Here is a 24,528-nt window from a genome sequence, read left to right as displayed (position 1 = left end):
TATTTATATTAGCAATAGGCTATTTAATAGCTTCAGAGGCGCAATGCTTAATGACTATTTGAAACATAATATGATGAGCTGAGAAAAAAAAAAAAAAAAAAACTTCACAAAAACCACAAAGCATGAATCAGTATGGAATTTTTTTTTAACATATTGCTAAATTGCTACTTTAATGCAAGTGTTGATTGTGGCTCATGGTATACTGACATTATTGCAGGGCTAATATGAGTGACATGACTCCATGGCAGAATACAGTTGCTTCTTGCTGACACTTGGGGAAAAAAAAAAAGAAGAAAAAGAAAATGTTTTGCAGCCAGGAAAAAAAAGAGGGGGAAAAAAAGTCATTTACTGAAATGTCTTTTAAAAAAATCTTCTTAAACGTCCCTCTGTGCTTTTGTTTAGGTGGAATGTTTCATGGCACTGTACAATAAAGGGAGACAGACTGTGCTATTATTAATTTCCACAAGCACTAGTGGCAATCCAGCTTGAAGCAAATCTGCGGTCAAAAGCAAAGAGTTCAATTCTGTTGCTTCTGAGACCACCGGTGACCTGTCATTCATATGAGCCAGTACATTGCTAGATTAACCAGTGTCCTTGTGAGGACCCTTTGGTCACTGTCATAAAGCTCGGTGAGAGCGCAGGCTCCAGTGTGTTACTGTTCATGGGGCGGGAGGGAGGGGGGTAAAATGACAGAAAGCAGGCGTCCCTTCGCCCTCACGCCTGATAGTAGGCATCCTGTGTGTGCGCACACATTCCCACACACATTCACAATCCATGTGAACACACTCAAAATGTAACATCAGACGCTCCTGCTCACATGTTGTAATTCACGCAGACATCTACGCACACACAGGCTAATAAAAACACTGTCCGCACCATAAGGAGATCCATTTAAAAAGATAGTTTTTCCTTATAAAGCTTTCCGCATAAAGACTGCACAATAAAAAAAATATATAATACAACTCTTAAAACTTTTTCAACACAGAGAGAAATTCAACATCTGATTATCTGTCATGCCAGTGCTCCACAGAGGGGCTTAATTCTCAGACGGAGGTCTCTTAAACTGCTTTGTGGGAGCAATATTCAACGAAGCATGAGTGACTGCTCAGACCTTTAAGGTTTGGCGAGTGAGCTTTAAGGCGTACCTATGACAGTGTAACCCATCATTTTCTTCCCCTCTTCTTGCTTTCTATGTGCATTTAATTAGTCCCTTTTACTCCAGAGAACAGAAAAATGCTTTAGGGCCAAGTTGTACAATACACACCCCAAATGAGTCCTTTCTAACATTTTCTTATTTCCATATTTTATGCTCAGAAAAGAAGATATAAGCCCCTGTAGTCACTGGCGATATCCCTCCTTTCAATTTCCACTCTCCTCTTAGTGGGTTAGAGATCTGTCACTTTGTTCTCCAGTGCGGCCGCGATCTGCTGGAGCCGCAGGGTCAGCTGTGTACTCTGGGCAGCTGGGTCTTCATTGAGGGATGCAATGATCTGAAAGAGACACAAAAAAACCAGGAATGTTGGAGAAGTCAGAAATAATACACTAACAGCTTCAGATTGCAGAGAGGCACCAGACAAGGCTGTCCACTCTCCCCCTCACTTTTTGCAATCTTTATTGAACCCTTAGCAGCTAGCATTAGACAAAACAAAGACATTAAAGGCATTAACTGTAGAAATATGGAGCATAAGACCAGTCTTTATGCTGATGATGTATTACTTTTCCTTCAAAATTCACAATCATCCATCTGTCAGACAATCGCACTCATCAATAAATTCTCATCAATTTCTGAATATTCCATTAATTGGTCTAAAACCACCGTTCTACCCATCAACTGTTCCTTCCATAATACTCCTGACACTGCTTTACAGTCAGGAGATATTAGATACTTGGGAATAAACATCTCACCCAGACTGTCAGACCTTATAAAGCTAAATTATGTCCCTCTACTAAAAACAATTGAGGACGATCTCACACGGTGGAAATCTTTACCCATATCACTAATGGGAAGAGTTGCAACTATAAAAATGATGATTCTACCTAAAATCAATTATCTGTTTTCAATGATCCCCATTAAACCTCCCTCCACCTGGTTTAAATCGCTGGACTCTAATGTTACTAGATTTCTCTGGAAAGACAAACCACCACGGATTAGTCTAAAAACACTCCAGAAGACTAAAGATAGCGGTGGCTTAGACTAGCCTAATTTCCAAAATTACTTTATAAGCAATAGACTACAATACATCTCTAAATGGCTTAAACCTAGCTATCTAGATGAACCATGGCTTAATATAGAAGAAGCTATGTGTGAGGATATGGCAATTTCAGACCTGCCATTTATCAGCACAGCTGTCAAACGCCAAAAATGCTTTAAAAGCATTAATATCAGCTCCTCACTAATGGCCTGGTGGGAATTTCTTAAACTAACCAAATCCTTGCTTATTCCATGCAAACTTACACCTATTTGGAACAATCCCGACATCCAGCAAAACCGGAAAATGATAAACTTCCCTCAGTGGAAGAATAAAGGAATAAAACAGTTAGAACATTTAACAGAAAATGGGAACTTTCTCCCTTTTGATACAATTACTTCACGATATGAAATCAGCAGCACAAAATTCTTAGAATACCACCAACTTAAATCTATTATAGGTAAGAAATACACCCCTGATCAATTAAACTTGCAGCTACCTATCAGGGCTGCAGAATTCTTAAATCTCAATGCCCCGAAACTGTTATCCAAAATATATAGATTACTATCAAAGCTAGACGATTCCATATGTCTCCCAACTTCTAAATGGGAAGCAGACTTATCCAGTAACTTTGACCAAAATGAATGGTCACAAATCTGTTCAAATACATTTACAATGACTAAGAATTCAAACATGCAACTAATACAATTTAAAATTCTGCATAGAACTCATTATACAGGACACAGGATGTTCAGGATGGGTCTGTCACAATCAAACATCTGTCCACACTGCACTGGCAACACAATTGACAGCTACTACCATGCTTTGTGGTCTTGCCCACCTGTCCAGGAATTCTGGTTTCAGGTATGTAAAGATCTGTCAAATTGCTTCAAATGTAACATCCCTACAAACCCCAAACTGGGCCTACTGGGTTACTTGGGTGAAATTAACATAGAATTTAATTCTGCAAACTTAATCCTCACCAGTTTATGTATCGCAAAGAAAACTATCCTTCTAAACTGGAAAAGCAAACAAAGTCTGTGTATCCAGCAGTTCAGAAATCTCTTATTAGATCACATCAGTGTCGAGATGATGTCTGCCTCCTCAAGAGATCAGTCAGCTGAACTTTATTCCCTCTGGTCCCCTGTGATCAGCTCCATCACTTAGTATGGGGGGAGAATGTGACCTTATTGCGCTCGGGGTTGGTGGCCGGTTGGGGTTCTCTGGGGGCTGTGGGCCTGTGGTGGGCTCCTGGGGGGGGGATTTTGACTGCTCCATTGCTGGAGTGGCTAGGTTTCTAGCCCTACTGTGGACCTGGATGGGCCAGCGGCTGGAGTTGCCGCGCAGCGGCGGGGCGAGGTCGCTGGCGGGGGATGGGTTGGTGGGCGTGACTCCGTAACGGGCGCCTGTGCCGCCGTGGGGTGGGCTGGGCGGGGTCCCGGGCTCCGGTGCCCGGGGTTGTCCCCTGTCTCTTGGGGGTGGGGGGTCGGCTTGTGCCGGGGGGGGGGCTGGGCTGACCTGGACCTGCCGCTGCGGCGGCGGGCAGGTACGTGCTCTGGTGCCTGGTTGCGACCCTGGGACTTGTTGAGTGGGGGGTGTTTGATAGTGTGGATGGGATGTGAGTGTGTATGGAGGGATGTGTGTAGGGGGTGTGCGTTGAGGACTGGTGGCGGTACATAGGTATGTGGATGTGTGTGGGTGGGGAAGTGTGATGATGCGTGTGTGGGGGGGGTGTCGTGGTGTCTGTGGGGGGGGGTAGTGCCGTGTGTGTAGGGGAGTGGGGTGACGCGTGTATGTGGGGAGTGGCGGTGGTGCATGTATACGGGTGTGTGTGGGGGGGGGGGGGGAGGAGGGGGGAGGGGGGGGCGTGCTGTCTGTGTGTGTGTGGGGGGGGGGGCAGGGGTGTATGTATGGGGGAGTGGGTGGTGCATGTGTGTGGTAGGTTGGTGGATAAGTGTAGATATGATGGATGGGAGTGGGGGAGATTTGGATGTGACGTGGGGGTCAGGAGAATGGTTTTAAGGGTGGGCTGAACGGGTGGCTGGGTGGACCTGAATGTGTCCGGAAGTGTGTGTGTGTGTGGCTGTAGGTGTGTGCTGAGACAGTGTGAAGTGCCGATGTGTGGACAAGGGGGGACTTCATGTCCCCAGGTGGGGGTGTCCTCTGTGAGTGAGGGGGCGGTGGACAATCGGTCTGGGATTCCCCTTCTGCCGCCCCGCCCCCTCTTTGTCCTCATGCCCCCCTTCTGCATGTGGTGAGTTGGTCCCCTCTTGGGTCGGTGATGACTCTCTGGTTAGAGTCGCCGAAGGCTCTGGTTACGGGGATGGCTGTCCCCGGCTTGTCCTGGTCCTTGGGGGGCCCTGGGAGTAGGGGGCATGCCCAGTGCCGCGGGCGGCTTACCTTCTGGAGGAAAGCTCACTTTCCTCCAGACTTAAATCCCTCAACCCCTCTTCCTCCCCGCTCCCCATCACACACAGGCAGGGTATTGGGAGGTGTGCACGTGGCGCTGGGTGGTGAGAAAGGCCATCAAGGTGGTCTTGATCGCTGCACCCAGCCTCGGCTCACCTCCCAGTTTTAATTACACTTAGACACCAAACACCAAAACACTGACGACTCACATGATTAGGGGGAAGAGCATGCGGTGTATGCTGGGCGGGGCTGCTTAGGTGGTCCCTCTCCCAACACCGCGTGGCACTTCCCTCAGTTTTAATTGCAACTAATACATACTTCACAATCAGTCATAAGCGGGGGGGAGGCAGGGACGATAGGGTCTTCTCATGCCCCTGCTCTCGGGGCTTTACTGGGGGGGGGGTACGGGTGGGGGAAGAGTGCCGTCCATTAGGCCTAAGTCTGGGCTGGCCTGGCTGTAGGAGGGTTGTCGCCGGCCCTGGGGGGGTGCTGGGTCGGCTGCATCTGTGGGGTGGTGGGGGGGACGCTGGGAGTGGTGGGCGGTAATTATGGGGGCCCTGATCGGGGCCATCCTGTCCTCTGCCCCCTCTGAGGTATCTCACATGGGACATGATGGAGGGGTGAGGTGAGGATGTGTGGGAGTGGGTGTATGGGGTTACAGATGGATGGTGGGATGGCTGGGGGGGGATTAGGGTTGGGGATATAGGTGGGTAGGGGATAGGGATGTGTGAGGATGAGTAGATGTGTGTGTGGAGGGGTATGTTGGCGCGTGGGTTGTATTGGGGTGTGCCTGTGTTGGAGGAGTGAGGGTATGTGTGTGTGTGTGTAGGGGGGGGTGTATATGCGGAATGGGATGTGTGAGTGAGGGTGAAGTTTGGAGGGGGGCTATGGGTGGTGGAGGGGTGTTTGGTGGGGCATGTGTGGTTGGGTAGAAGTAGAGGGATGGGGGTGGCGGGGTGTGAGCGTGTGTGTGTGTGTGTGTGGGGGGGGGGGGGGGGGGGGGGGGGGGAGCGTGTGTGGGGGCGGGGGCGATTGGGGTTCGTGTGACTTGGTATGGGTGAGTGAGTAGAGGTGGGATGGGGTTGTATATGTGATGGATGATGTGCATGGATTGCAGAGGGTTGTGTGGATGGGGGTTGAGAGGGGAGTGCGTGTTTGGGGGGGGGATATGCATGTATATGTGTGTGTGGTTTGGTGGTGGGGGGGGTGGTGTCCTGTACCCGGGGGCGCAGCTGGTGCGCTGGGGTGCGACCTGGCTGCCGCTGGGTGGCGGTCTGGGGATCCTGGTCCTCCGTCGGTGTGGGCTGTGCCCTCTGCCTGCGGGGGCGGGGGGCTGCTCACGGGCTCTTGGGGCCCTGGGGCCTGCGCTCTGTCTGCCCTAGGTGGCCGGTGCCCGGCGGGATCGGCCCTTGCCGGCCTGGGCCTGCTGGGGCCTGTTCCCCCTGACTGCGGGGGACTCTGGTTGGGCACCTCCTTCGCCACCTCCTGGGCAGATGCATGGCTGGCTCTGGAGTGGGGGGGTTGGGATCTGTACCTGGGGGTGACTGTCGGTTACCCGGGTCTCTGGGTTCTCCTGGCCTTCCTCTAGCTGTAGGCGGGCGGGGTCACATTGGCATGATCACTCTTCTCTAAACACGTTCCACTCTGAATGTTCTGCATGAATGTTCTGCATGTGTCGTTCTGCATGTGTCACAGTCACTGAGTCATCCAGCAAGTTTATTCACTAACAGCAGGTACCTCTCTTTCTGTCTTTTTGACTTAACTTGCTAGTTTCTGGTCCTCATGATTGTCAACGGTTTTGTTCTCCACGAATCTAGAGTTGGCTTGTGTGGGTGTATATATTTATGTGTGTGGGTGGGTATGTGTGTGTACTTATGTGTATGTGTATGTGTATGTATGTATGTGTATGGATATGTATATATGTATGCATATGTGTGAGTGTATGTGTATGTATGTGTATGTGTGTGTATGTGTATATGTATGTGAGTATGTATGTGTATATATGTATATATATATATATATATATATATATATATATATATATATATATATATGTGTGTGTGTGTATGTATGTGTATATGTATGTATGTATATCTATCTTTATGTATGCATGTATGTGTACATGTGTGTGTATGCATGTGTATGTATGTGTATATGTATGTATGTATGTATATATGTATATATATAATGTATGTGCGAGTGTATATACATATATATGTAGGTGGGTATGTATGTGCATATACATGTATGCATTGATCTCTTTCTTTTGTTTTTTTTTTTGTTTTTTTATGTTCTCTTTTCTGTTCTCTTTCTGCCCCTTTCCTGTCCTTTCCGGTCGGGTCCAGCAGCATAAACTCTGTAATACAAGCTACTATCCAAAACAAATTGAAAAATAAAATAAGAATCAAGAAATACAAGGGGATCATTACATCTACAAAAGTTCCCCTTGGCAAAATAAATTTGCTCAGCAGAACACAGCATCCAGAACATCAGTCTGCTTGCTTAAATGCTGGACAAGACAAAAAAAAAAAAAAAAAAAAATACACTAAAAGTGAAGGGGGGGGAGGATTGGGCGAAGGACAACAGAAGGGTAATGTTGGAATATAAGAAAGGAAATAGATTTACAAGGAAACAAGGAAAGGGGATATACAGAGGCAGATGATAATGAGAGGAGAAAAGGGTGAAGAGGGGGAAGAGAGAATTGTGGTATTTGACATAAATAGTCACGTCCTATAAGCTGTTGTTTGTGAGGCTACACTTAGGGGAGACTGACAGCCCCATTTGTTTATCCAACTTGTTCATTAGGTTTTGTTTATCCCCTTTTTCATGACCTCAAGTGGCATTGCACAATGGACTCTTAAAAATCAATTCCCAGAGCAATTTTCCAATTCACATCCCACAGAAATGCTTTCAATTAAAATTTCACACAATCTCCTTTCTGGCATATCAAGAGTGAAGGGGGGGAAAAAAAGAGGAAATATAGTGGGCAGCAGTGCATACAGTGGAATAGCCTCCTTTGGGTGTGATAGGAGAAAGAAGAGCCTCTTACCCCATCATAGTATTTGCTGGCATACTGGTAAAGCTGATGGAGGGCCACATGTGTGTTCAGTTTGTCTGTGTGAGACTGCAGAACATAAATGACAAATGAAAGGTTAAAGATGCACCAGAATAAATTAGTTAAGTGAACTAATCCTCCCAGGGTATAATTTAGCACAAAATCAGCAAAGCTCAAATAAAGTGTTCACAGCTAAAAACGGTCAAGATATTCAGAAAACAAATACTTCAACTGAGACTTGAACTCAAAAGTAAATTTGCTCCCTTTCACCACACTGATGCTACCATGGTAACCACTTGTGTCACCATATCATTCAGAGCTCGAATCGAGAGGTTTGTAATGTTCAAAGCAAGGTTGAGTAAACTCCAAAGAAAATGACAGCTGTGTCTCTCACCCGTGACACCTCTGCCAAATGCGTGTTCATGTCCTGGTCGCTGACAGGTACCATCTGCTTGATGCCCTCATAATAGCTGCACGTACAGAGGAGACAAGAGGCAGTAATCGCTCCATTATGTTATGGTTATTGAAAGATGGCTCACAAAAATCTGGAGGATTTTAACCTAAAAATGAGACAAGATTGACAGCAAAGGTAAAAGTACTCACTCGTCCACCATCTTCTTATAGGTGGAGATCTCCTTTGCATAGAGTAGTTTGTTACTAGGAGAGTCCTAGAGGTGAAGAACAAACATACAAGAGGGAAAATGATAACACTTGATATTGACTGACCTGTGATATTCCACTTTTGTCTGCAATTTAGTTCTCATGCAATCCACTTAATTCACATCTTGGCCATCTTTTCTCCCATCTTCTCTTTTGCACTTTGACCTCCTTCATCCACTGTCTTCGCCTCTCGGTCCTACCCCCATCATTCACTCCCACTTACCCGGCTGAGTTTGTGCTCACTCTTGGTGCAGGCATCCATGAAGGTCTGAGCAATAACAGACAGTGAAGCATCCACCACTTCGGACACATGGACATCGAAGATGAAATGGGGATTTTTGAGGATGTTCACCCAGAATCGCAAAGGCAGGCTGTATGGGTAAAAAAGACCAACAAATCACCGTTATTATTATCAGTATTGCTTCAGAAAGTAAAAAAAATCTCATCAGCAACATAAATTCATTTTAGTCTGCAAGGCATTTCATTTGAAAGAGAGATGGAGAGTGTGCACTTGCCTGACGGTAATTGAGTGCAGTACAAAATAATAACAGGAACGGAGAAACGCCTTGCTAGTAGGTGTCAGTTTATTCAGAACAATACCCTTGACTGTCAGTTTATATTAGTCTTTCATATAACATTGACCTCTGTGAGAACCACTGCTGTTCAGAAGGAAAAAAAAAAGACCTGGGAAGTCTTTTTGTGAAAAAGGAACCCTGTGTGTTTTAACGAATAAAGCAACTGCAACACTTTGACCTTTAAAGTTCTCGTGCCGCTTAACGTAATGAACAGACTACACAGTGCAATGCTCGAGGGATCTGCCAATTTCCCTCCTGAGCAGAAAAACACTACAATGGTACACTTCTTTCCAGCCTCATATCCACCTTTAAATGCATTAAAAAGCCCAAAAAGCAGCAGTTTCCAAAAACTCCCTGATCGATGTGAACATCCTGCCATCTGAGACAGAAAACACAAACTGTGTAAAATTCATACTGGTTTGGTAATATCTCCAGGGAAGGCTGCAGTGAGAATACAATAGGAGCATAAAAATAGCAATGTTGCTATAATAACAGAATTAATTTAGCTTGGGACATAATTACCATGTTTGTTTGTTGTTATGCTTCATACACACATTCATATTTAATACATGGCCCTCAGTTGATTTGATAAACAGAACGGGTGGATGCAGAATGTGGTGTGGAGTGTAGTAAGTAATTAAATCGCTCATCTCCTGTCCTTGTGTGGGTGCTCTCTTGCCAGCCTTGCGTCAATCACTGGCATCTACATGCAACACGTCGTCTTGTATACTTGAGCCTCAGCCGACGTGACACTAATTTATGCACTTAAATGCCACACGGGAGGACAAGGATTGAAAATGCAAACTAAGTAAGCTGAAATTGTGCATTTGTATTCAGTCTTTTCTGGGATAAGTAAGTTTTATTTCTTGGAGAGCAACTGTATCACAGCCAGCACAACTGCTGTTAGTTGGTAGACTCAAATGACTGAGTGTTCATGTTAGTCACAAGAAGTCATTGTACTAATGTGAGGTAATTTTATTTCTTCTTCTTAACTGGATTTTAGAGGGTAACATTGTGGTTACCCAGGTAACACTAATAAGCCAGGTTCTTTTTGGATGAAGATAAAACATGCACTGATTGAAATAACAGTTTCAGGTCCAAAAATGTTACATTATTAAAAAAAAACTTTAAAGTATAAAAGGAAAACAGATCTTTATTTTAAAATTTCACATAACTGCTGGAAAATATCCCAAAAACACTGATCCAAAATCGTCCAAGTTTGATGGAAATCATCTGAGAAAAAAAACAAAACAAAACAAAGAAACAAAACAAAAACAAACAATAAAAGACTAAGTTCTTTTGCATTAATATGAGAAGTGAAAAATATCAGCTATATTCGCCAGGATGTGAAACTTTTTATGTAGGTCAATTTTATTCAGTTGACTCCCTTGGTAAAATTATCAGGTTGGTTCACCTCTGTTGGTACTCAAGAAGCCAAACCCAGACCCAAGTCTACCTCTGTAACCACTAGGCTACCATACCCAACCCCCCCCACTGGCTACCCGCCCGTCAAAGGTACAATATCAACCACAAAAGAGAAGTATTGCTTTGAATCTGGTTTCAGAATGATCATGCCTGTGTTTTTACCTATTAGTCTTCCAGATATGCTGGGTCTCGTCATCCACATTGTGTTTCAGTGCTTGCTCATCCAGGAAGTCAAAGAAATATTTGACAGCTGGCGGGACCACTGCCCCAGAGCACAACACACTGCGAAAGAAGTCATCCACAAACTGCTGCAATGTTCCCTGAAAGGACCCACAAATAATATGAGACAGGGCGGCAGCAGGAGAGAGGACAGAAATATCAAAGCCTTGAAACAGTTACACACACACACACACACACACACACACACACACACACACACACACACACAAAACAAGATGTTCAGCTTTATCAAAAAGAATTTGGTTTTTCAGGACACCAATTGAGTTAAAAAAAAAAGAACAAAAAGTTAAAAAACAAAACATTTATTTCACTGCATTAAATAACCATAACTATAAGTCTAATATGTGATTATATACATAATTTAGACTTTGCGCTCTACCTTGACGGAGAGGAGTCGTGTCAGATAGATCTCTGTAATGGCTTTGGTCATTGACTTGTCCTTAATGCTTCCTCGCTTAGACTTGATCTCATCCAGCTCATCTGCTGGCCTCACCAGGTGGAAAACTTTATCATCATCCAACAAAGCATTTCCTATGTGGAACAAACAACATTTTTAACTCTCTTCTAAAAGTTCTACTTCTTCTGGTTTTTGGTGCATATTTTTACAGAAAAAAAAATCAAAAAATGAAAAATGAATGTCAAATGAGTTTGAATGCAAAGAAGAGATGCTAAATAATCAACTTTCTGAAATGTGCATAAAAAGAATGAGAACAAAACAGCATACAATTTCAGCATATTCTCAGAGCAAAGGATACATAAAACAACATGTATTAGCATATTTAATGAGAGTGGGGATATTGAGAAATGCCCTGAGGAAACGAGACAAAGCCATGCTTTATATTCTCAAGCATGTGTGATGTGTGCTCTGTGGGTTTGTTGATGTGTGTGTGTTCAGAGACACTCACGTTCTTCATGATTTTCCTGGTTCTGGTCATAGTTTTGCTGTGTGTGTAGCACTTTGGATAAAACTAACGTGGCATTATCTCGCACCTGTAAAAGCACAGTAAACTTTGTGTAATACAAGATACACAAACAAACATATACACTTTAAAATCTTTACAAGGTACAGTGACTGAGGTCGGCAGTCTCTTTATGTGCCTCACAATTAATTCTTAATCAATGGGACTTTGCAGACATAGACAATGTGCCTTTACTGGGATGTTTGCCTTACTATTGACCCTACAGTAACTGTGATTAGCACTACTCTGATGCAGCCAATGAATCTATGGCAACAAGGTGGTTGTCCAAAAGCAACTGCGAAACATCAGCCGATGCGATCACAGGTGGTACCACTGAATGGCCGTTATTTTCTCAGGATCAATGCAATGCCTGGAACATTTAGAGGCAAACTGTTACTGCTGAAAGCCCACATGTGCAACAAAGACCAAGTTAACAGGGAGTGATTCAAGAGAAATAAAAAACAATTCCACTGTGTTGCACATCTGATGGATACAAAGAGTGAGAAAAAAAAAAGGTTGCACTGTCTTTTCCTTTATCAACTTACAGTATTTGGGGGAATTCTTCAAGTAAATAGTTTAAAACCAAACTACAACACAAAGAAACAAACTCCTTCTCTTTACGGATCTGCAAAGAAGATTTTCCCAGCTTTTATCATTCAGAAGGCGATCAGGGTCAGTCGTATACCATGTACTCACTCATAACAAGATGCCGGTACAGCAGAGGTAATCATTGATACATAAAGGACAACATGAACTACATATGTACATAATTTTTACACTACATTTGCAAACAAAATGCTACATGGAGTTTGAAATTGTGCTTTATATGTTTAATCGCTTCACCACACCAGTCAATAAATGTTGAAGTTTTACAGGACAGTCTGTGTGTACTTAAGATTTTGTGTCCAAAATCAATTTTTATGTACTGAAAGATTATTTAACAGGTTTTGACAAGTCAAAAAATGTGCAGTCCACACAGCCTACATGCACATCGCTGATATGTGAAGTTCAGTCTCGGAGATGGTGTGAAAATATTTGGTCTCTTTCATTCCTACACCTCCACACATATCAATTCACCTCCCCATGCCCCCATCACTGTTTGCCCCAATGTCTTCATGGTGGGAAAACATTATGTCAATACTTACATTGTAGTGTGCCAGAGTGTTGATGCGCTTCCATCTGCCTTCTTTCTGGGACGTCAAGTCAAGGTCTGACAAAATCTGCCCTGTTGAGCCAGGGCGCCACTCTGTGGTTCAGGCAGGAAGAAAGCAGAACAGAAGGTGTATAGCATTACTTGGTAAGTGTCCATGTACCTCAGTTTTTTTGTTATACTGTAGACAAGACTGATAGGCATAGATAAGAGCTTTGTTATTAGAAAATGTCTACTGAGTTTTAGCTTTTCAAGATGGTCCCCAAGGTTTCCAATGAAAGATTTTTTTTTTTAAATCACTGACAATGAATGACTTTTTCACCTCTATGAATCTTTTTGTAATTTGTAATAAGACTAGAGGGAAATAGACAAGCCATGTAGCGGATTGACGTAATTAAGTTCATCCAGGATGAACATGTTGTTCTCCTGTCTGCTTATGAGCTGAACACATTTAAGTTTTATCAGGGTTTCAAATGCATCATATGTGGCTGAAATTGGCCATGTTTTAGAGAATGAAAGGATGTCTTGCTTTATGTAGTTAATTTAGACCTGAAGTTCATCTATTTCTTCTTTTAAAAAATAATTTCATCATTATTTTTGACTGTGTTTAAGAAAAAAACAAAACAAGGGTGGTCGCTATAATAAACTTTGTAATGGTTCTACTTTTTCTACGGTGTTCCTTCTTTACTCACCCAGAGTGACGCTGTCGACTTTGGGTCGCAGAGAGTATGGCAAGTTCCTGTACACTTGCTCAATGATCTTCTCCTTTACTTGGGAGATGGTGTCACAGTTAAGCACTTTGACAGGTGTCACATCTGGACCTTCGCCTTGAACAAACACCTGCAATGTCTGGGGGTAAAAGCAACACACAGATATATACACTATGTGAGGTAATGAATGTGTACAAACAAACAGAAGTACAACAACAACAAAGAAAGGTGGAATTATTCAAACATGGCAGCATCCAGCCATCCACCCACACATACCAAGCTCTATTGGGATGTTGTTATGGAAACTGGGCTTCGGAAAGCACACACAAACATGCACACATGTTGCGGTGACACCTGACATTACTCTTGTCACCTTGGCCAGCAAATGACCAAGATTCAACAGCAGCACATTCTGCCCCATCTCACCTCCTACACTCAGTAAGCTCAGTTAGATGGCACTGACCACTCGAGAGATTCAGGTCGGGGCAGGGAAACTGACAGCAACTGCAATCTCATAATCTAATCTGCATGTAAAGTGAATATGAGGAGGACATTGTGGATTAAAACTGGTCGTAAATGCAGCATATGCTTGCAAAATGCAAGCTTGATGTGTGTTTTGTTGTTTCTCCCCGTGTTTAATTCAATCACAGAATGTGATCTATATCAACAGCAGACGTGTAATTCACCCTAATTTGATAATTGTCCCTGACAAAGCCATTACCCACGGGACTTTTTATTTGTGCTGACTTTAACAGAAAACAGCTGTGCTCAGATTAGTTTCCATTATTGAAACACAATACCAAAATGAGACACACAAGCTCTTTCTGACTCCAGAAAGCTGCTCAAATGGATTCAGAGCATGTGCAGCAAGGTCAAGGGTGGGGAGTGGGGGTGAGGGGTGGAGGTGGCATGTATTATATACTTGTCCAGACTTGTATTTGGTTCACCTAAGCCATGCATGTTACATCTATACTGGAATGTGTTGCCTGAGCCGCTTTCGTACAGAGAACATTGACACCAAAAATGGATGTCACACAAAAGCGGCCAGTCGCTTCAGGGTTTTTTCCCCTTACTGTGTGTTGTTACCATGGTAACATTGCAGCATATATGAGTGAATTTATGTTGCTCATCATGGACAAAACACCCTGCAATCAGAAAGCAGCATGCATGATTTTAGTGAGAGCTTGTGGTTTCTGCATGTAAGGGAGCCTGTGTGGGGTCTTTGTGTTTTTTGTGTGTCACTCCATCTCACCAGGACAGAGTACTCTACATCGTCGCCCAACAAGCCTGTGTCGTTGAGGGTGTACTTGGCTTTCTTCACTCTGGCATCCACGGGCCCTTTTTCAATCTGGTGCTTGATGGCTCGGAACAGTTTGTACAAGGGCTCGCCAGCAGAGTCCTGATACACACACAAAGGACACACAAAGCCACTTAAAAGTTGCCTCTACTGTGGTTAGGGAACTAATTGCTGTGATTAGCACCTCAAAATAAATTCACTCTGTCAATGTGAGCACTAAAGAGAAACTGAAAAATCTGTAACTGAAGTCACTAGTCTAGCACTGATAGTTATCATACACATTATATGTATTTATAATCGAGTGGATTCAATATAAACTTAAAATGGTAATTTATTTATTGTGCCTTAGACAACAGTCTTTGCTATAAAACTTCACAATATGGTTAAATATGTCAATTTATCCAAGCCCAAGTTATTTTATTACAATGTTCTGCAGTGCAAAACCGAAGTATATCATATTATTTATTTACAATGAAAGGACAAAAAACTCAAATGAAAACAAAAAGCAAAGATAATAGAAATACATTTTTGCAACTGTCATAAAATAATGATCAATTAAATGAATTACTCCCCAAATAAAGTGGAAATGAAAAGTTGCTTATATGTAATTATACAGCCTTTTATCGTTTTATAAAGCCCAAATCTGTATTTTCTCCATTTCCATCTCCAGTTATACCAGTTTTCATGAGTTTTAACAAATCAATACGAAAGTATTTTTACCTTTAAAAATTGGTAAAGGCAGATAGACATCCAGTTGCACAGCATCCTTTCCACCACTGTCTCTGACCTGAAAAACAGGTTATATTAGCAGTTACATATCAGTCAATACTTTAAGTAGGGAATTTGGAACTGCTGAATAAAAATATGACATGTATCTGTTTTCATATCATAAATATCATCATATCACTTTCTGAATCCCCATGCTTACAAACGGAAAAAGGAAATAATATGAATTTACCAACTAACTTTAACACTCGCTACTTTAAGAGAGTACTACCATGGGTCATCTGTTTAGGTTTTTGTCTTGATATGTTTTAAAACTAATTTTGTGTATCTATTAATGTTTATTAGTCTGTGTTTCCTGATTTACTGAATGTAAAGCACATTTGCATTGGTTCAGAATTAAAAGAAGTGAAGATCATGGAAACTGCTCATTAACCAATTACCATTCTAAGCTCTGGGGGGAAAAAAAAGTAATAAATCAGCTTGTTAGTATCAAGATATTTTAATCCAAAACTTGTGTCAGTGATCATTTGACAGTTAGCACATCACAATGTCAAATATTCACTGATGGTGCCTACCGCTAGCTCATAGCAGCTCATGCCTAATTAGATACCATCTCATATATAAAGAGGCTGTGTTGCCACAATGGCCTAATCAACATAATGAACTTCTCCACTGGGGAATAATTAAGATGTGTGCTTGTATAACAACTAGTCACAGCTTGCCTAAGCACAGTAGATAGTTCAGCAAACATAACCCTGTCTCAGCGGTGATGAGTGAATGTGCTGTCAAACAGGTCCAGCTGAAGCATAGAAAGCTGTAGTCAGATCATGGTTAGAGCTTGACATGATCATTGCAGCAAAAACTGGGTCATGCTCAATAACTGGGAAAATTTTAGTTTCCTCTTTCCTTCCTTCTGATAATTAATTAAGTTATTTAAATAGGAAGTTAAGTGTTCACAGACACTAATTATGCTTAAAGTGATATTACAAACACAGAAAACCTTGAGCAATTTAAATAAATTGAAGTAAAATCAAAGATGAGCATCCACAGCATTTGTTTAGTTTCTAAAAATACTGGTTAATTTTCCTACAACAGGTTAATGTAAATTAAACTACTTTCAAATAACCAATTCTGTATTCAGTTTGTGAAAAGAATACAGGGTGAGTTACAGTGTTGTGCGAAAGTCATAAAATAAACCTAATTTCCTTATAGTATGACTTGCAGGTAAAAAGTTGGAAGTGACTGAAATATCTACAAACAAAAATTAAAATAAAACCATATTTAAGGCTAAACCAAGTTTGTGCAATTCTAATGAGCTTGAAATTTTATATTTGTACAGTTGTTTTATTCTTTAACGCAGCCTGAACCATCTTAGAAATATTCTCTTGTAATATCGTTCAGTGATCTTCAGTTATTGAAGCATTTCAAAGCTCCTATCTGTATTTTTTATGCTTTCAGTCTGTTCTCAGCCAAGGTGATCCTACACTGCTTCGATAATGTTGGGGTCCAGGCTCTGGGGAGGAGTCTTCACTCCATAGGACCTCCATAATCCCTGATTTTTAATGTAGTTCTTGTGTTATTTCCTTGTTTCACTTCCTAAAGAATAGCTTCTTTATAGTAACTCTTGCAAAAAGATGAATTCTGATAAGGCATCAGTGAATTGGTCAAATGAAAGGGTCAGATAACTGTAAGGAATATAAAAGAGTCATTGTAAGTTGTTTTCTGATTTCTTAACAGCTATCTATACCTTTATAGAGGTATCCATCTGTGCTGCTTTCAAAGCATACAAATAGAGTTGTTTTGATTTTTTTTTGTCTAACATAGACAAGATAAACGTGCAGTTGTCTAGAAACATGACAACACATGGCTCTTTGAGCTGATGCAACTCAGGGGCTTAATGCTAACTACAACAGCTGAGAGCGGCTAATTTAAGTGAACCGACATTAGTTTCATAAAGAAATTTTAGATAAACAGAGAAGAAGCAAAAATCATATCACTCCACCACAAAGCAGATCTTTGTCCACTTTATATTCGTTGCATTCGAAGGCAGAGCAAACGAAAAGCACCAACAAAAATATTGGCTCAACAGCAGTTACATATAAATAAAGGACTAGACTGGACAAGGACTGGCTCATTACATCTGCACAGTACTCTTTACAATGGCACATGTTCTGAAAATAATCTGGAGCACAGTCGATTAGAGTTGTTCTAATCAGGTTTAACATTATCAGAAATATTATCAGAGAAGAAGACTATGAAGACAAACCAGAAAAGAAGCATCCAACACACTGCAGTTGGCTTCAACAAAGACAGGAAAAAAACCAGACGGCAGAACAGAAGGAGGACTGGAATAGATTGAGTAGCAGTCTGGTCCTTCATAGTGGACTAGAGCACTCATTGCAAAATTAAACAGAAGACATGCCAACAGAATGAAACTGTCCGCTGCATCTTGAACCGAATCCCAGACTGTCTCAACTGGCTGAAAAGATCAATGCCAGAGAGAAAATGGAGAGATTGAGAGACGCAGAAAGCAGAAGTTTCTAAACAAACCATTGAATCGAGAAGTTTGTACCAAATGTGATGAGTGTTTGTCTAGATGTTTCAAATGAAAGTAATCTTTCAACTGGCTCAAGTTGAGAAAACTAAAAAAAAACAGCAGCCGCACGGCTTCGCCTTATGGAACATCTGGATTTCATGTGCTACATTATAGTGTAAATGCTGAGATATTTTACTTGTTTATGTGAAACCTGACTTGCTGGTGGCACTAGATAGCATGATATTTGAGCAGTGCTGAACATCTTTTATAGTGAAAACTGTTAACATCGTGTCCGTACCATTATCTGCAGAAAAATAGCACTGAGTTGATCCACACTAACCTGCGCAGCATCAGCTTGGGATTCTTTCTGCGGACGTATTCCTCCATCAGCTCCAGCAACAGTGTTCTCATAATGTCAGTGTAGTATTCCAGCTTTCCATGCAGAGCCACCGTAAGTAAGGAGGCAAAATACACTTTTGCCCTGGCATTGAAGTCATGACTGCGCTCTAGGGTTCGGATAAACTACAAAAACAGAATCGAATACACACACACACACACACACACACACACACACACACACACACACACACACACACACACACACACACACACACACACACAAACAAACAGGCAAATGATGAGCTGAATTAATCATCATGATGAAGTGAACCTCACATAATGTGCTTTTAAAAGATCAAATGACTAATGCCACTGAAAATTATAATTATCAAGGTAATTTTGGCTCTGCCCTGTAAAACACTGTGGCTTAGAAATGATCCCAATTAGTTAAAGAAGAATCACTCCACAAATGCAGTTAACACCTTTGAGGCTGTTTCTGTGCCAGCAATATTGAATTATTAAAAATCTTCACACATTTTCTGTTTTCTGCAACAGAAAAACTAAAACATATCTGTCTTTACTTCATAGTATGTGAGCATGAATTCAAAATAGACTCTTATACCACAGTTAGTTAAGGTTGATTTCAGAGCTAATAAAGATATGTAGAGCAATCTACTACTGTGGGTTCCAAACATATAATGGACTGCACAGTAACATATATTACCTTTGTCTTCTTTGCCCAAGAAACCAAAGGCAAAGCTGACTTAACGTTATATCATGTATGATCAGAAAAGAACTTTTAAAAATGAAAAAAAAAGGGAAACCAGTACTTAAAACATCTTGACACTTGTGTTACTACTCTTCAGCTACAGATAGCATAAAACACAAACTCCACTGCTGTTCTTAAAAACTCAAAAGGGTCAGAACAGTCTATGAATATGTGCTTTTTAATTTACAAGTGGTGTTTAAGAGGCACTTTTTTTTTGTGTTGTACTAAAAGCGGAGATGTCTGCTTTATGTGCAATGAACCAGGTTGTTACCTCCGCCAAGGAGGTTATGTTTTCCCGGCGTCTTTTTGAGACTGAGATTACATTAACCTAAGTTGTCTGTCAGACAGTTCATTAATATGAATTTGTCTGAATCAGTGGGCCTTGTGTTTTTTAGAAATGTTAACTGCTGGTTGTGTTGTTACACTCCCTCAGCAGTGTAATGTTTGATTATTAGTAGTTCCAGTAGTTGGGATATTTGTCTTTTTAACTGATTGGTATTTGCTACTTATCATTAAGAATAGGTCAACCTGTGACAAATGAATGTTGACCATATTTTAACTGTTTCATCTAACAGTTGTTGATATTTTACACATAATGCACAAATATGAACTCATAGATGGCATAGAGGCACAAGCCGGAGGATCTCCATGAAAGCCAGCCATTAGAAAAGACTATGGCAATCCATTTAGTAGTTTCAGAGGGGTTTAGCATGAACCCAAGTGTCAGCAAATGTGGAGACTTGGTTTCAGGAAAAAAAAAAAGAAAGAAAAACGGTACTCATTTGGTACATGTGCAGCATATTTACATTAATAAGGAATGTCTTGGAGTTCAAAAGGTTGGAAAACTGGTTGAGCGCCTGTGACACAGTTGCCCTTCGAGCCTCTGGGATGTCCAGCTTCCCTGTGATCATCACATCATTGGCACCATCCTTTGAGGGTAGAAAGAAGACTCGGTCTGTGTAGGTCTTGTAGTCCAAGAAGGGAATTCGCCCCTCACTCAACTCGTTGGTGTGGTCCTCCATCTCAATCATCAAATCTGCAAGTTAGAGGCAAGAAAATGAACTTGTTTGCTCCATATAAGTAACTACTGGTATTCAAACACTGGTCTTCTGTTTCAATGATGACATTGTGAGAGGCACAGCAGAGAGCTTTGCCAGGACAATTATTTCTGGAATAAGTTACTGTTGTTGCAAAACTGTTCCTGATAATGATGACAGTCAAACACTGAGAAATTAAGTGGGAGAATTGATCTAATTAACTGCAGTACAATACATGAGAAAAAAAAATAAAAAGACACCAAATAAAATTAATTTAATCACAACTACAAAGCTCATTATCCTATGTTGTCTTAGAAGCAGACCCTTTTAATGGGAATTAACATGTCAATGAGCTCTTGTTTGGCTGTTGGTACCTGTGAATTCTTTCTTGCAGCGGTCTCGAACACTCTCCTCCAAATTCTCAAGCTGGTGCTTGACCTTCTCATACTCTCTCTCTGCCTGTTGACTCTTTCTCCTAAACACATATCAAAGGTAAGACACATGGGTCATGAAAAAAAGCTGAAAGAGAAACATATTAATTTTCTGTATATGTAAATCAATATCTCAATCGTGTCAGATTTATTGAAAAATAAAATAAAATATTTTGCTCAATTATATTGCATTGATGTGAAATTAATTATATTAATTTACCTGTAGCAGTAAACGGAGATAAAGATGATAAGCAACATGGGGACAATTACAGCAGGGATGATGATGTAAAGTGACAAATCATTTTTCTTTTCATATTGCACCGAGCCGACCACCCACTCTCCTTTTCCAAACTTGATCTGGGGAGAAAGATAAAGCAAAGTCTTATCTTCACATGCTCGGGCGTCTTATGAAAAGGACAAATGTATAAATAGTCCAGGTCTTACATTTTGTAGTGCAAAGTGTGATTTTTTTTTTTATGTAACCGTCTTGTACTATTGATCGTCCACTAATATTACTTCTTTATACAGTGCACAGCAACAGAAATTAAACAAAAGCTCATTTATTGCAGTTGCCCAAAGGAAGGGGTTACACAATTCATCTCAAGCATAGCTATAATTAAAAGTAATTATAAGGGCCTGTAGCTACATAAAAACTGCTCAACTGGTGAGAAATAGGAGGTGCCTCAAGATGTACAGAGGACATGCCTGAAGTAGTACAGTAAAGATTCATGATACATTCATGCTGTCATCTGTAAGTCTGTGTATGAGTCTGCAAAGCTGCAATGTTCCCACTTACAAGAACTTAATACTGTTCAGAAGTTGTTTCACCTTTTTTTTTTTTTTTCCCATTTAATGTCCATAATATACTTTAAGATTACAATATTTCACTGGGAAATACTTTTCACTTCACAATATTTTAATAATTGTTTGAAGAGTACAAAAATGACCTGAGGAGACCTTGATGAGCTCATATATCTAAGCAAAGTAAATACTCCTTTCCTTCTTATTGTTGAAGATTCAGAAGTGTAAAGATTTGTAGATTTTTTTCCCCCAAGTTTTTAAAATGGTTTACGACTGTAAAATTTTGTTTTCAGTTTTATCATCAAGAAGTTACTGTGACTCTGGAAAATTTATGTTTGACCAACTTATTCACTAGTCTGGACCATAAAACTTTTCCTCAACCACAAGAGGTATTATTTACAGTTTAACAATAAAATGTCAAATATTTGGCATCTTGCCAGTCTTAAATCCACGACAGGAACAATTCTTTACCAATAATGCATGTAAAAACAATTCATTTTTATTTAACATTGTTCTGAAAGGGGGGCCTTTTTCGTATTTTTATATAATTTTACATTTATTCCAACTTTTAATGCTGCAGCATTTTCCCTGCTGTACTTTTGTTGGTAAAGTTGTATCATGAGCATTGCTTTGATAATTTAAAGAAATCTGAATATGTCCTCCACCACTGATGAAGACTTTGTTCTCTGTCTGTTGTTTTGTCTAACCATTAGATCCAAAAGCTCTGGCCGGGTGTCACGGCGCACACGCCTGGACCGAGCACGGGGCTGAGTAGAAGGTGGGTCCAAGAACAGCTTGTCATCTTGAAGTGTGTTTACTGGACACTGAACATCTCCCACAAAAGCTTGCGCTTCATTGGCTGTCATAGCTTTGGCAAATCCTCGACCCTGCAGCAAAAGAGCAATGAGAATATTTAATGTATCGCAAGTAAACAGCATGTATATTAAATTAATTAACATTAAATAAACGCATCATATGACCAAGATAAAATGCATTAATAGTGGAATACAGGTCTGTACTCACATTGACGACGATGATGCTGGTCTCTGTAATGACATTCTTGGTCAGATTATTGAAGGTGGGGTCAAGGTAGTATTTAAAGGGCTTCAGCTCCTTCACCCAGTTGTCTAGATGGATGGTGGTTTTGAAGTGTTGGTTCATGGAGCCATTTACAGTTGGAGACAGAAACTGGATGGCCGTGTCACTCTTGTTACAGGCGTACTGAGTAGTGTTTAAGGAGATGATATTAGAAACCGAAAAGCAAAAATCAGCAAGTAAATAAACAAAGGGAAAAGAAACAAATGAATAAAATAAAATTAGCAGCATTTAACAAAAAAACATCTGCAATGGGATTAAAGATTAAATAACAAATTGTGTGTGTTTTTTTGGTTACATTGAGAATGAGGCAGAGAAATGTTTCAAGCATTGTGATAAAAATCTCTTAATATAGTCAAAGGTGAAATTATGAGAGCCTTAAATTTTAGTATCTGAATCTACCAGAGACAATGGCAGTTGCCTCTGATGAGAAGGAAAATGAGTCACTCCTCTGCTGGCTTTTTTTCAATGAACTGTTTCTATATTCTGCCACTCACTGATTGTCATGATAATGGCCCATCAACGTGTGTGTCAGCTCCAACACACAGCTGAGATATTACAAAAGACAAGGCAGAAAAATAGGGTATGTACTTCTTAGGCAAATGAAAATCAAGAAAATCAAGATCTTATTGAATCTGGTTTGTGGATTTTGCAAGATTCCTGCTGTCTTAACGCTGCAATTTTGACTGCCAGTGGTCAGTTGGCTTTGTAGAAAGACAAGAGGAATGTAGTCTAAATGCTTTGCCTGTGCTAGTGACGAAGACCAAGAGTAATTATTGTACATTATATATATATATATATATATATATATATATATATATATATATATATATATATATATATACACATATGCTGTCTAACAGTTGAATACAGGAAGAACTAACTCTGCCAGGTAACTAGTTTTTAACTCAAAAAACTATTTGTATTCAACTGTCAGACATCATAGGTATTTTGATGAGGGTAAAAATAAAAATGACTCAATCTCTAAAAAACAAGATGAATTACTCCTGCCTTATATAATCTCACTAATCAATGGAAGCATGGAGGAGTAAAACAAGTGATTGTTCTGCAATGACAGTGTTTCAGAAAGTATAAATGAATCATCAGTGTGTTAGTGGGCTTGTGAAATAGAGGGGGGGGGGGGATCAGACAGAACTGTTGTCATTAGGGTGGAAAATAATGCAGAAAAAATATTGTAGGGAATCAAAAGTTAAGAAATAGATCAAAGGAAAAAAAAACAGTGATATATAAAATTAATACAGACCTCAACAGCTGATAAATTGTTTCCTTGGACCTTCATGACAGCCGTCTGGATTAGGTCAAAACCAGAGCCAGTCACCAGAATGTTTCTTCCTCCACTAAAACACAAATATTCATTACAGACAAAAAAACCCACAGTTAAAAACATTAATTGATCATATGTATTACAAGGCAAAGAAACAAAAGATTAATGTTCGTGGAGAATCACAGAACAATGGACACTTTTCTTAATTTGATTCCTTATAACATTATGTAGCTAATGCAGGAAATGAAAACAAATTATTCTGTAGTTCCAATGTGTCTAATCACATATGTTTGTTCTGCTGGCAAACAGATAAACATTTCTTTCAAAAAGTCAAAAGGCATCCACTGTTGACAAACATCCTGATGTTAATTATGTCCTAAACTACAATTTGTTCATCCAAGCAAAAACTGAATTATATTTCAAGACAAAACTACATGTTTGTGAAACAAAAGTGTAAAATGGATATTAATTAAAAGGGTCAAGAAAAAGACAGGTGTTTAACTGATGAAACTGCACTTTCATTATTTCATCCTGATTTACTTTCTGTTTCTCCATTTCTCTTCTTTTGTCGACTTAATATCCATGACATTTTACTCATCATTTCCATTACAGAGACTGGAAAGCATCAACTTGGACAAGACAATGTTGTCAGGGTAAGGAGTGTGCACCTCCTAAACAGCATTTTACATTCAAGCAGCAAATGGGGAAAGTAAAATTCTAGCATCAGGGTACTAATGCACTGAAAGGCTCTTTTTATGTCATGTTGATCATATTCATTTGAGCCTGAAGATAAAATTAATAGCTTCAATTGGATAATAAACAAAATACTGTGACCCACCA

The 24,528-nt window shown here is 40.5% G+C and overlaps 1 protein-coding gene across 1 annotated transcript in view; it reads right to left on the bottom strand.

The window, feature by feature from the left end:
* Window positions 1–1,385: 1,385 nt before the first annotated feature.
* The window catches only part of plxnb2b (plexin b2b), a gene marked incomplete at both ends in the record, with an annotated part of 39,847 nt that continues 16,704 nt past the window's right edge, over window positions 1,386–24,528 (bottom strand). Inside the window, 19 exons of the mRNA XM_079259483.1 lie at window positions 1,386–1,490; window positions 7,648–7,722; window positions 8,048–8,123; window positions 8,257–8,321; window positions 8,537–8,684; window positions 10,476–10,633; window positions 10,933–11,084; window positions 11,459–11,543; window positions 12,658–12,758; window positions 13,355–13,511; window positions 14,625–14,771; window positions 15,390–15,456; window positions 18,272–18,453; window positions 19,846–20,075; window positions 20,451–20,551; window positions 20,728–20,864; window positions 22,016–22,195; window positions 22,332–22,529; window positions 23,668–23,761. Coding sequence (XP_079115609.1) covers window positions 1,386–1,490; window positions 7,648–7,722; window positions 8,048–8,123; window positions 8,257–8,321; window positions 8,537–8,684; window positions 10,476–10,633; window positions 10,933–11,084; window positions 11,459–11,543; window positions 12,658–12,758; window positions 13,355–13,511; window positions 14,625–14,771; window positions 15,390–15,456; window positions 18,272–18,453; window positions 19,846–20,075; window positions 20,451–20,551; window positions 20,728–20,864; window positions 22,016–22,195; window positions 22,332–22,529; window positions 23,668–23,761 — 2,458 coding nt within the window. The remainder of the gene's footprint in view (window positions 1,491–7,647; window positions 7,723–8,047; window positions 8,124–8,256; window positions 8,322–8,536; window positions 8,685–10,475; window positions 10,634–10,932; window positions 11,085–11,458; window positions 11,544–12,657; window positions 12,759–13,354; window positions 13,512–14,624; window positions 14,772–15,389; window positions 15,457–18,271; window positions 18,454–19,845; window positions 20,076–20,450; window positions 20,552–20,727; window positions 20,865–22,015; window positions 22,196–22,331; window positions 22,530–23,667; window positions 23,762–24,528) is intronic.

This window comes from Telmatherina bonti (assembly GCF_933228915.1).
Source record: "Telmatherina bonti genome assembly, chromosome: 2".
Lineage (NCBI taxonomy): Eukaryota > Metazoa > Chordata > Actinopteri > Atheriniformes > Telmatherinidae > Telmatherina > Telmatherina bonti.
This window is presented reverse-complemented; position numbering and strand designations above follow the sequence as displayed.